We start from the raw sequence: 11,521 nt of genomic DNA on the forward strand, positions 1-11,521 counted from the left end.
TGTAACGGTTCATTTTCCCTAAAACTGACTACTATTCTGTGATATTGTGAGGAACTGGCAAGTGCCATATAGCTAACAAATGCGACTGAAGAGGATGTACGTCTTGACTGTTTATGACATGACCAAGGCACCGCGACTCAGGTTTTAAAAGAGTGGCACTTGTCTAGTTTACACTTTAGTCCTGCCTTAGATAAAACACGAAACAAAGCACGTAAATTTGCAATATGTTCTTCAAGTGTGTGACCTGCTTCTACAGTATCGACGAAATACTTTGAACAGTTTGACACTTGTGCAGTCAGCTGTTCCAAATACCGTTAGAAAATGTCGGATGCGGCAGCACTGCCAAAAGGCCACCGCCAATATTTAAACAAACCGAAATGAGTACGACACACACTTTTTGACATTCTTCATCGAGCGGGATTTGAAGATACGTGTCGCGCAAATAAATTTTTGAAAAATAGCGTCCAGTGCGTAATTTGTACATGAGATCCTCTGGGCGTGGCAATGAGTAAGAATCAGTCACAGTTTCAGGGTTGACTGTAGACTTAAAGTCAACATGGAGGCAAATGCGACCGGAAGGTTTGGGGACATAAACCAGTGGACTTGCCCACTGCCTAGCTGATATGGGTGCAATAACTCCATTATCTTGCAATTTCTTAAGTTCAGCAGCGACTTTGTCCCGTAATGCGGTGGGAACAGTTCTGGCCCGGCAACATTTCGGCTGAGCATTGTCTTTCAGCGCAACATGTGCAACAAAATTGTTAGCTATGCCCAAACCTTCAGAAAAGAATTCCGTAAATTCTTTTAGCAAGTTAGCTACACTGCCTTTTGCATTGAAAGCAGACACTGACAACACATTGTCCAGAATGCAAAACCAAACAAATCAAAAGAATAAGACCAAAAATGTTCTCACAGTCGCGTGATTGTGGCAATGTAAAGGTCACTATTTGCATATGCGAGCGATACATGGCAGGCAAAGTACATTTTCCAAGAACGGGAATATCTTGTCCATTATAAGCCATCAGTTGCGTGCTAGTTTTAGACAGCCGTGGCAAGCCCAACAGTTCATATGTGTGACGAATGAGCAATTGGACAGAGGCACCCATGTCCAACTGAAATATCACACGTTTCACACAAATAAGTAAATGAACAAATAGTTTGTAGGACTTGCGTATCACTGAAGAAACTGCACACTTGCTAGTTTTGCTATGCAAACATACGGATTGCACATGTGCTTTCCTAACACAAGCGTAGCACTGAGCTTTTCAGGAGGGGCAGTCTTGGCGTTTGTGCTGTGAATAACATTGAGGGTAAGACTTAATTCCGATCACCTGTATAGCGAACTGCGTACGTGGCATGCAGTGTTGTTTATTCGGCGTGACTAGCGCAAGCCGCCGGTGCGGAATGGGGCGGTCGCAAGCAAGGGTTGGGTTGGGTTGTTTGGGGGAAGAGACCAAACTGCGAGGTCATCGGTCTCATCGGATTAGGTAAGGAAGTCGGCCGTGCCCTTTCAAAGGAAGCATCCCGGCATTTGCCAGGAACGATTTAGGGAAATCACGGAAAAACTAAATCAGGATGGCCGGACGCGGGATTGAGCCGTCGTCCTCCCGAATGCGAGTCCAGTTTGATAACCATTGCGCCACCTCGCTCGGTTGCAAGCAAGGGACTCAACCTGACAAATGGCTGGCAGCTCAAATGTACCAGCCAACAAGGCACCAGAATCGTACTGATCTAGCTTTTGCACTACCTGCTGAAATGAAGGATTGGACTGTTTCAAAATCTGTTCTCTGAGTTTGCCATCAGGTACACTGTACATGATTGCATCACGCAACATAATATCTGAATATAAGGCACCGCAAGCATGTTTGAATTTGCATTTGCTTGTCATACCTTGCAAATCTGTTACCCACTCGCAATAAGTTTGTTCTGACCGTTTTTGCAATTAAAGAATTGATACGTAGCTGCTACCGCATTCACTTGTTGGTCGTAATAGTTATTCAGTGAAGAGATAAATGTTCCATAAGACAGTTCACGTAGAGTGGCGTTAGGAAAGAGTTTTTGAATTAACCTGAACACTGCTCTTCTTACCGTAGATAACAGATGTGGAAGTTTCACAGTACCTGGTACATTGTGAGTGAGGGTATGGACTTCGAACTAGGAAAACCACTCGAGCCATTTCTCTTCTTGTTCACGAAATTGTCAAAAAGGTAGTATAGCAGTAGGTGTTACTGTAGGTTGTGCTCGTTCTGCTGGGTGCGAAGCATTGCACCGTGCTGAGTAGTGCAGAAATCTGCTGCATCTAGGACTGAAACATCTGCATTAGGTGTGTGCCATCTAACGCTTGCGGATGCGGCGCCTGAGCAGAGGGCGGCACAGATGGAGTGGGCATGTTGGAAGACACAAATGCAACAAATAGATAAGGCAATCAATCTAAATAAGGACAAAAGTGAAGAAAATTTCTGCAACGCCCACCTGAAAATACGAATTAGCAAAAACGACAAGAAACTGTTAATGCAAATGAGCGCCCCTGCAAAGTAAAGACAAAGGAGAATTAAGACGGCAGCACATGAAAAAAGTCCGTGGTTGTCTAGCACAGGGTTCGGAGGATACTCGTCGCAAAATGTGGGATCCTGCCCACTGGTCTCGTGTAGGGTGCCTAAAGGATGCGTTCTCAGAATGCCATAAAACAAATTTATCAAATTACATAAGCAGTCTTATTTCAATAAAGCAGGTTGCCAATACTTAACTTTGAAATAACAATGGTGTCGCAAGCGATGGGTGACATGCAACATAAATCCGAGTCCTTTGCTATATACAACGTTAATGCAATTTTGACTCACAGTTTGTGGATCACTTATAACTGTTCGTAGCACTCTCTGCTAGGCCGCGCTAATACTCTGCGAATGCTGTCCCGTTACTGAGCGGCCGAGGCTCAGGAGCGGAGCTTATATTCTCTTCTTACAGAGGTCGCTCCTGCCGTGGGACGGTCCTAATCCGTGCTCCATTGGCCGACGTCGTTTCACCGCCTTCCCTGGTCTTGCTATCTTCGTCTTCATTCTGGCGCTTGTGGTTACGCCAGAACACTCTCAATCACCGTGTAGCCATTGTTGCTAAGTCGTTGCCATCTCCTCTAAAAATTTTGGTGGATGAAGTAGTAAAAGTCGTGGACTTCATCGCATAGAGGCCCCAAAAAGGTTTCGTGTCAAGAAATTGGCTTACAGCACACTGCATTTCTACTACAAAAATAAGTACGATATTCGTACACTGAAACGAAACAGAAAAATACAAGGTAGAAACGGGAATATTTGGACTAGTGTGGATAACATTCGGAGATTTATTAACAAGTTAAAATTGTGAATACAGACAATTGAAAGTGGATGGTGTGAGATGTTCCCACATGGGTGGCTCCTTATTGACGGTAATGAAGTTTTGATGGACTTAATTAATGACTTTAGTACTCTTACAGCAGACTTTCAAAAAATGCTTTGAAGAGAGTGTTGAAGATTTTGACTAGGTTCATGATCTATTTGAGGATTGAAAACGTCTTCCAAATATTATAGGTTTAGGCTTGCAAGGGGATCTGGTGATCTGAAAGCAGGCAAAACATTAACAAAATTTTTTGAAACTTGAATTCAGACATAACATTGATATCAAAATTTTTCGAAGTGCCTTTGTATACATTTTGGTTGTCAGTAAGGAGTGAATATCAGCCTATCTCTGAGATGACAGTTAATGTGTTATTGCCATTTTCAAGTACTTATTTTTGTGATCTTCTTCTCGACGTTCGCTGAAATTAAAACATCAAAGAGAGATAGAGCAAGAGAGAGAGACTCAAATTCACCGATGAAGAAACAAGGTTTGCTTTGTCAATGATTTCGCCACAAATCAGTTGTGTGGAGCTAAGCAGGCTCAAGTATCACATTTAAGTATGAGTAGAGTTATTTACTTTAAATTTCGTATTAGAAATGTCTATTTTGTACTGTGAATTAAAGTTAATAAGCTGTTAATAACAGTAGTGATAATAACTGATTAAGTAACGAAGTAATAATTCATAATTATATCCCGATTCATATGATTTTGAGGGGACAGGCATTTTGGAGTGCCATGTTGAGTCTAGACCTGCCTGCATGCATCAAGACTAGTAAACGGTTGCGGATCATTGGTCCAGAGTGGCTTCGTTTATGGCTTGCATCCTCAGTATCTTGATTGATTAGTAGATTTTTGCTATTCGATATCTTCCTGTACTTGTTCGTGAGAGCGTTTACACATCGTAGTTGAAGGAGTAGAATGTGGTTTAGTACTGATAGTCATTCCGTAGGTGTGGACTTAATAAGACAAACAATCATTCACATGGCGTTGTTTAGCTGTTCGTCAGTTTTTTGTGCATGTGTGTTGTTTAGTCAGAGTGGACACAATGTTCAGTGGTTGAGAAGGCAATAATCTGTGCAGAGGGTCGATGCCGATGCTCTCCAGGTTGTACTACACAGCTCTACGACATTGTTGTTTCTTGTTTTCAATTTTTCGTCTGTTTTTGTTATTTGATCTCTGAAAGATAGAGTACTGTCCAGTGTTGACGCAGGTGTTTTACAATGAGTATGTGTAGTCCTTTCAAACTGTAAGTTTTTCACTTCTTTATTCCTTTCTTTTTCTTGAAAATACTGTCTTCAGCAACTAAGTGTCAAAGAAATAATAATAATAATAATAAGTTGCAAAGATAATTAAATTAGTTACAGGAAATTCAGGGTATTAAATAAAAATGTGAGTAATTTAGAGGTAAATAACAGAAAGATAAGAAAGGATAGATAAGGTGGCTGTCCGTTATCACAATGATAAGAAGGGAAATCTTCGAAACTGCAGTAAAATTTTGCCTTTTGATTTGACTTTATATTGTTCTTCATGAAATTGAACTGTACGTCAACGGCTAGTTTTCTAAATTGCTCACTTAATTACAGTTTTAAAGTGGCCATAAGAGAACTAACTGATCACCGTTTACAGACTATTACAAAATACGTCTTGAAGATAATTATTATAGTAGTTATTGCTATCAGTTTTTCATGAGGCTTGTTAGGAAGGAACATTTAGTTATATATTTCTGGGCAGCATTTGCTTTATTCACAAGTTTGTTAGTAGCTGTGCCTGTGTGTATTTCTATCTGTAATAATATTTTAATTCTTAATGTAGTTTTGTAGCTACGTTTGTTTTATGTGTGACCTTGTCTTAGTGTGTGTCTGCTCCATCTTCTGTTTCTGTATCGCTGTATGATGTTTCATTTTCTCTACCATTATCTCTATCATTACTGCTGTCATTTAGTGTCATGGTTGTGTTTAGTCTAGGTGCGGCTCTATACGACTACACAAAGATCTTCCAGAGATGTAGTTCTAAAAGCTCCTGATACCTATAGTAGCACACCATTCTACCTGTACCTCGCAGCAGTTATGTTTGTTGCCAGGTGGAATTTATGTGTCCATGTGCTTGCCGCAAAACATATAATGAACTCAGTGGTATATTCTCATTTGTGATAGTGCAAGTATAATCTGTAGTATTTACTCTTGCCAGTTTTTGTTGTAACGTCCTTAGAGGGTGAATTGGAGACTGATGACTCTAGGTCTTTAGTCTCCTTACACCTGTAATCAGCAACAGTAGCATCAACAGCTTGAAGGAGACCCCTTCGTCAATTTTAATACCTACTTACCTTGTCGACTGTTGTTTCTGTTTAATTGTTTCATTAATGTCTTTCTAACGTCATTAAGCAGGATATAAAGTGTTTCGTTTGCAGCAGTCGTTAGCTTATTTTGTGTATACCAGTTGTTCATCTGTTGCGGTATATCACAGGCTTTTTCCTCAGATTGTGCTCTGAAGTTTGCCGAGAGATTATAGCCAGCAGATCGTCGGCATATGCCACGATTCCTTCGGCGCTGTGAAGGCTTTCTACGAAGTATATCGTAAGGTTATATTGCCAGATCTCAAAGGATGACCCACAGAGCGAGTCTTGTGAGTGTTCCTTAGGGGATCTTTTGACCACTTTCTGACTGCCTGTTCGTCACTCAGCAACCCTGTTTCTACATCCTGTAAGCTGCAGTAAAAGGTAGCCAGCAACCCCAGCTCCCTAAGGGTGTGTTTAAGCTGCCACCTCGCTGCTGCCCCGCATGGTCCGGCAATGATGAATCACACCCACTGCATTTTACCGGTCCATTTAACCTGCACCATCACTGCTCGCTACAATCCTCAGGAGGCGATGATATCAATCTAGTTTGTGTTTCGAGCTGTGACTATCGCCAAATGTCCTGAAGCTAGAGCCATGATTGGCTCCAGCATTACCACGTTTGACGCTCTTAGCACCCTGCTGAGTGTGTGGACAGCTGCTCGGTAATTTCTCCTGGTGGACAGCGAGCAGCGAGGCTGCAGCATAAATGCAACAACGCCACTGGCTACCAGCGAGGTGCGATGTGGCAACAGGGAGCGGTGATGTGTCAGCAATGAGGACGCAGCATAAGTATACCCTAGACACAGTCACGAATATTACAGGCTAACAGAGGTTGTCAAAGGTGCCTGTTGTGTCTGTCATTTAGACTATAACTTTTTTCCGGTCTGTGTTTTCCACTGCGCGAACGGCTTTGTTTATTGTATTGTCAGTTGACTTGTTTTCCCGAATTTCATGTTGCTGCAAGCTAAGTCCCATTAGTTACTTGTACGAATGCTGTCCATCAAACAGAGCTCATTCCTTGACCGTAACGAGTGTGTTCAGTAAACAAATTTGCCATTATGATTTTGTCTGGTTAGATCTTCCTCAGCAGATTCCTTGTGCCATTTTCCACGCTGTGGTTAATCTACCCAGCCATAGGGCTTAGTTTAGGCTCTCAGTTAGAAATGTAGTAATGAGCAGTATGATATGTTGTGGGACCTCCACGTGAATACCATCGGGATCCCAAGTGATAGTTTCTGTTTCATAGTCAGTTTCTGGTTTTGATTACTGAATGGTGTGTACCTGTAGATATGTCTTTTGATCGTCATCAGGTTGGAGTTTTTTCAGTATGTGTTCTGCCCTGCCTCTACACCCATGCATTAGCATGGCATCATCTTGTCTCAGCGTTGACAAGATCAGTTAGGTTTGATTTTTTCCTTTTAAATATTGTAAGACAATCCCAATATGTTTTCATTTAATTGTGTTTGTGTAAAGTTGTTCCTTTGTTATTTATTTTTTAAAAATGCCTGTTCTGTATCTGTTTCTCGTCTGTTTGTATATTTGTTGTCTTGCTTGCCTTTCTCTGACATTCTCTGTTCGTTAGTAGTATTTTGTAGTTCGTCTGATTTGCTTTCTTACGTCTGCGAGCTTGTGTAGCCAAAGGACTTCTGATTGTTGTTTTTATTTATTGTTTATGTGTGGTATTTCTGTGTTTTGTGCGGTCTGTATCATACTAATGTATTGATTCTGTAGTCGATGCTTCCTGTTACGACTTTCAGAGGATGACTGGATATGATTTTTCGCAGTCTGTCCTCGTCTACTTTAAGGAGTAAGAGTCTCTCACTAGATATGTCATCTGCTAGATATGTCATCTGCTATAATGCAGCTGCGTTCTTATTGAAAATACATTATGGTCACACTGTACTAGGGATAAACTGAATGAACACACAGGCCTGGTATTCTGCATGATTGAGGTCCCAATGCCCAACTGGTTATACTGATTTAGGTTTGCTATGGTTTCCCGAAATTACTTCAGGCAAATGGTACGATGGACCTTCCTATAACGCCATTCTTGTCAGTCAAGATCTGCTAGCATGCAGCGGTCTATATGTATGAACTAAGTTAGATTTGTTGTTCATAAATTTTATACCATGACATGTCCAGTATCCTTCTAGAAGTCAGCTGTAGATAAAGAATACTACTAGTACTGCTGTTACTCCATACCTGCAAAACCTATGTTCCCTTATGCTATTTACGACTGGAAATCTGCCCCACCGAAATAGCACAACTCCTTCCAAATATTCACAGACCATACACTTCTCATCACCTTCCGAATAAGTTTACTCTATTCCACTCGAAACCTGCGAGAACATATCGACTCTGTTCTCAAACACTAAACCTCTTTGAATTTCCAACACATACCACCAACTAGATACACTACTGGCCATCAAAATTGCTACACCAAGAAGAAATGCAGATGATAAACGGGTATTCATTGGACAAATATATTATACTAGAACTGACATATGATTACATTTTCACGCAATTTCGGTTCATAGATCCTGAGAAATCAGTACCCAGAACAACCACCTCTGGCCGTAATAACGGCCTTGATACGCCTGGGCGTTGAGTCAAACAGAGCTTGGATGGCGTGTACAGGTACAGCTGCCAACGCAGCTTCGACACGATACCACAGTTCATCAAGACTAGTGACTGGCGTATTGTGACGAGCCAGTTGGTCGGCCACCATTGACCAGACGTTTTCAATTGGTGAGAGATCTGGAGAATGTGCTGGCCAGGGCAGCAGTCGAACATTTTCTGTATCCAGAAAAGACCGCACAGGACCTGCAACATGCGGTCATGCATTATCCTGTTGAAATGTAGGGTTTCGCAGGGATCGAATGAAGGGTAGAGCCACGGGTCGTAGCACATCTGAAATGTAACGTCCACTATTCAAAGTGCCGTAAATGAGAACAAAATGTGACCGAGACGTGTAACCAATGGCACCCCGTACCATCATGCCGGGTGATACGCCAGTATGGCGATGACAAATACATGCTTCCAATGTGCGTTCACCGCGATGTCGCCAAACACTGATGCGACCATCGTGATGCTGTAAACAGAACCAGGATTCATCCGAAAAAATGACGTTTTGCCATTTGTGCACCCAAGTTCGTCGTTGCGTACACCATAGCAGGCGCTCCTGTCTATGATGCAGCGTCAAGGGTAACCGCAGCCATGGTCTCCGAGCTGATAGTCCATGCTGCTGCAAACGTCATCAAACTGTTCGTGCCGATGGTTGTTGTCTTGCAAACGTCCGCATCTGTTGACTCAGGGATCGCGACGTGGTTGCATGATCCGTTACAGCCATGGGGATAAAATGCCTGTCATCTCGACTGCTAGTGATACGAGGCCGTTGGGATCCAGCACGGCGTTCCGTATTACCCTCCTGAACCCACCGATTCCATATTCTACTAACAGTCATTGGACCTCGATCAACGCGAGCAGCAATGTCGCCATACGATAAACCGCAATCACGATAGGCTACAATCAGACCTTTATCAAAGTCGGAAACGCGATGGTACGTATTTCTCCTCCTTACACGAGGCATCACAACAACGTTTCACCAGGCAACGCCGGCCAACTGCTGTTTGTGTATGAGAAATCGGTTGGAAACTTTCTACGTATCAGCACGTTGTAAGTGTCGCCACCGGCGCCAACCTTGTGTGAACGCTCTGAAAAGCTAATCACTTGCATATCACAGCATTTTCTTCCTGTCGGTTATATTTCGCGTCTGTAGCACATCATCTTCGTGGTGTAGCAATTTTAACGGCCAGTAGTGTATTAACAAGAATAACCCCTGATTATCAACCTACATACACTGTGCTTACACTCCTACATTTCTAATCCCCTTTTCTGTCTTACCACAAAATTCTCCCAAAGCTCTATCCTTCCTTCAAGGTATAAAAGGATACTCCTTTTACTCTCAGTGCCAAATCTTACCTTCTCCCATCTTTTCTTCACTCCTATACAACCATTTCCCCATATTATCCGTTACACATCTTTTGTAACACACTTCATTACTACCTTTTGCTTCTTATATTCAGTTTAGTCTAGTGAAAACAAGTGCTTCATTCTTGCGTTAAACTATACCTTCAGTTGTTATGTTGTAGAAGAATGCAATTGGTGACTTAACCAATTTATTTTACACATATCCTTTTAAAAATTAACGAAATATTTAATCATTTCACCATTTAAATACTTTTTGAAACAAACCTGGAAAATATTATAAAGACTTTCAGCTAATGAGCAGGACTGTGATGCTGATACTTTACCCTTCCCCCTTAGCAATAAGTAGACAAACTTATCTTTAATTTGTATATTTTTACAGGGGTGCTAGTTCCACTGGACAAGAAACATCCACCTGAAGAAGGTGGTCCAGGACATGATGCATGTGAATGTGAAGTTCCAGGAGGAGTTGGAGGTGGAGGTGCAGGTGGAGATGGTGGTGGAGTTGGAGGTGGAAGTGGAGGTGCAGGTGGAGGTGGAGTTGGAGGTGCAGGTGGAGATGGTGGTGGAGTTGGAGGTGGAAGTGGAGGTGCAGGTGGAGGTGGAGTTGGAGGTGGAATTGGAGGTGGAGGAGGAGTTGTAGGTGGAGGTGGAGGTGGAAGTATAGTTGTAGGTGGAGGTGGTGGTGGAGTTGTAGGTGGAGGTGGAGTAGGAGGTGGAGGTGGAGGTGTGGTTGGAGGCAGTGGTGGAGTTGGAGGTGGAAGTGGAGGTGGAGTTGGAGGTGGAGGTGGGGTTGGAGGTGGAGGTGGAGTTGGTGGCGGAGTTGGAGGTGGAGGTGGAGTTGGTGGTGGAGTTGGAGGTGGAGTTGGAGGTGGTGGTGGTGGAGGTGGAGGTGGAGGTGGAGGTGGAGGTGGAGGTGGAGGTGGAGGTGGAGGTGGAGGTGGAGGTGGAGGTGGAGGTGGAGGTGGAGGTGGAGTTGGAGGTGGAGGCGGAGGTGGTTGGGGATCTGCAGGTGGAGGTGGAGGGGGAGGTGGAGGTGGTGGTGGAGGTGGAGGTGGTGGTGGAGGTGGAGGGGGAGTTGCAGGAGGAGGTGGTTGGGGAGGTGGAGGTGGAGGTATAGTTGGAGGTGGAGGTGGATTTGGAGGTGAAGGCGGAGGTGTAGGAGGTATTGGAGGTAGTGGTGGAGTTGGAGGTGTAGGTGGAGGTGGAGGTGGAGTAGGAGGTGGGGTTGGAGGTGGAGGGGGAGTTGTAAGTGGAGGTATAGGTGGCATTGTGGGTGGAAGTGAAGATTCGTTTGGAGGTGGAGGTGTAGGTGGCGGAGATAGTGGAGGTGGAGGTGGAGGTGCAAATGGAGGTGGGGGTGGCGGTGGAGGTGGAGGGGGAGGTGGAGGGGGAGGCGGAGGTGGTGGAGGTGGAGGTGGAGGTGGAGGTGCTTCAGTACATGGAGGTGGAGGTGGAGGTGGAGGTGGAGGTGGAGGTGGAGGTGGAGGTGGAGGTGGAGGAGGAGGTGGAGGTGGAGGTGGAGGTGGCTGGGGATGGGGAGGGGGAGGTAGTTGGGGAGGTGGAGGTGGAGGATGGGCCCCACCTAGATCTGGAGAAAGGCATGACAGTTCCACATGACGTGTGAATACCAGGCAAACTGAATGGTCATTGGGATGGTAAATGTACACACAAAGTTTGAATGTATAAATGTGGATATAACAACTAGTAACTGTTTACTGATGTACTTCATATCCTACAAGAAATTGTTCCCAACTAAATTTATTTTATTAGATCAGCATCAGCATGAATTGTTACATTTCATTGTTTAGTGGTAAAAATTCATGAATT

General features: G+C 43.7%; 1 protein-coding gene across 1 annotated transcript in view; it reads left to right on the forward strand.

Annotated features, from left to right (window-relative positions):
- LOC124556143 (glycine-rich cell wall structural protein-like) overlaps positions 1-11,311 on the forward strand; it is a 139,865-nt gene extending 128,554 nt beyond the window's left edge. The window contains exon 8 of the mRNA XM_047130157.1: positions 10,074-11,311. Coding sequence (XP_046986113.1) covers positions 10,074-11,311 — 1,238 coding nt within the window. The remainder of the gene's footprint in view (positions 1-10,073) is intronic.
- The last annotated feature ends 210 nt before the right edge of the window (positions 11,312-11,521 follow it).

This window comes from Schistocerca americana, chromosome X (assembly GCF_021461395.2).
Source record: "Schistocerca americana isolate TAMUIC-IGC-003095 chromosome X, iqSchAmer2.1, whole genome shotgun sequence".
NCBI classification, from domain to species: domain Eukaryota; kingdom Metazoa; phylum Arthropoda; class Insecta; order Orthoptera; family Acrididae; genus Schistocerca; species Schistocerca americana.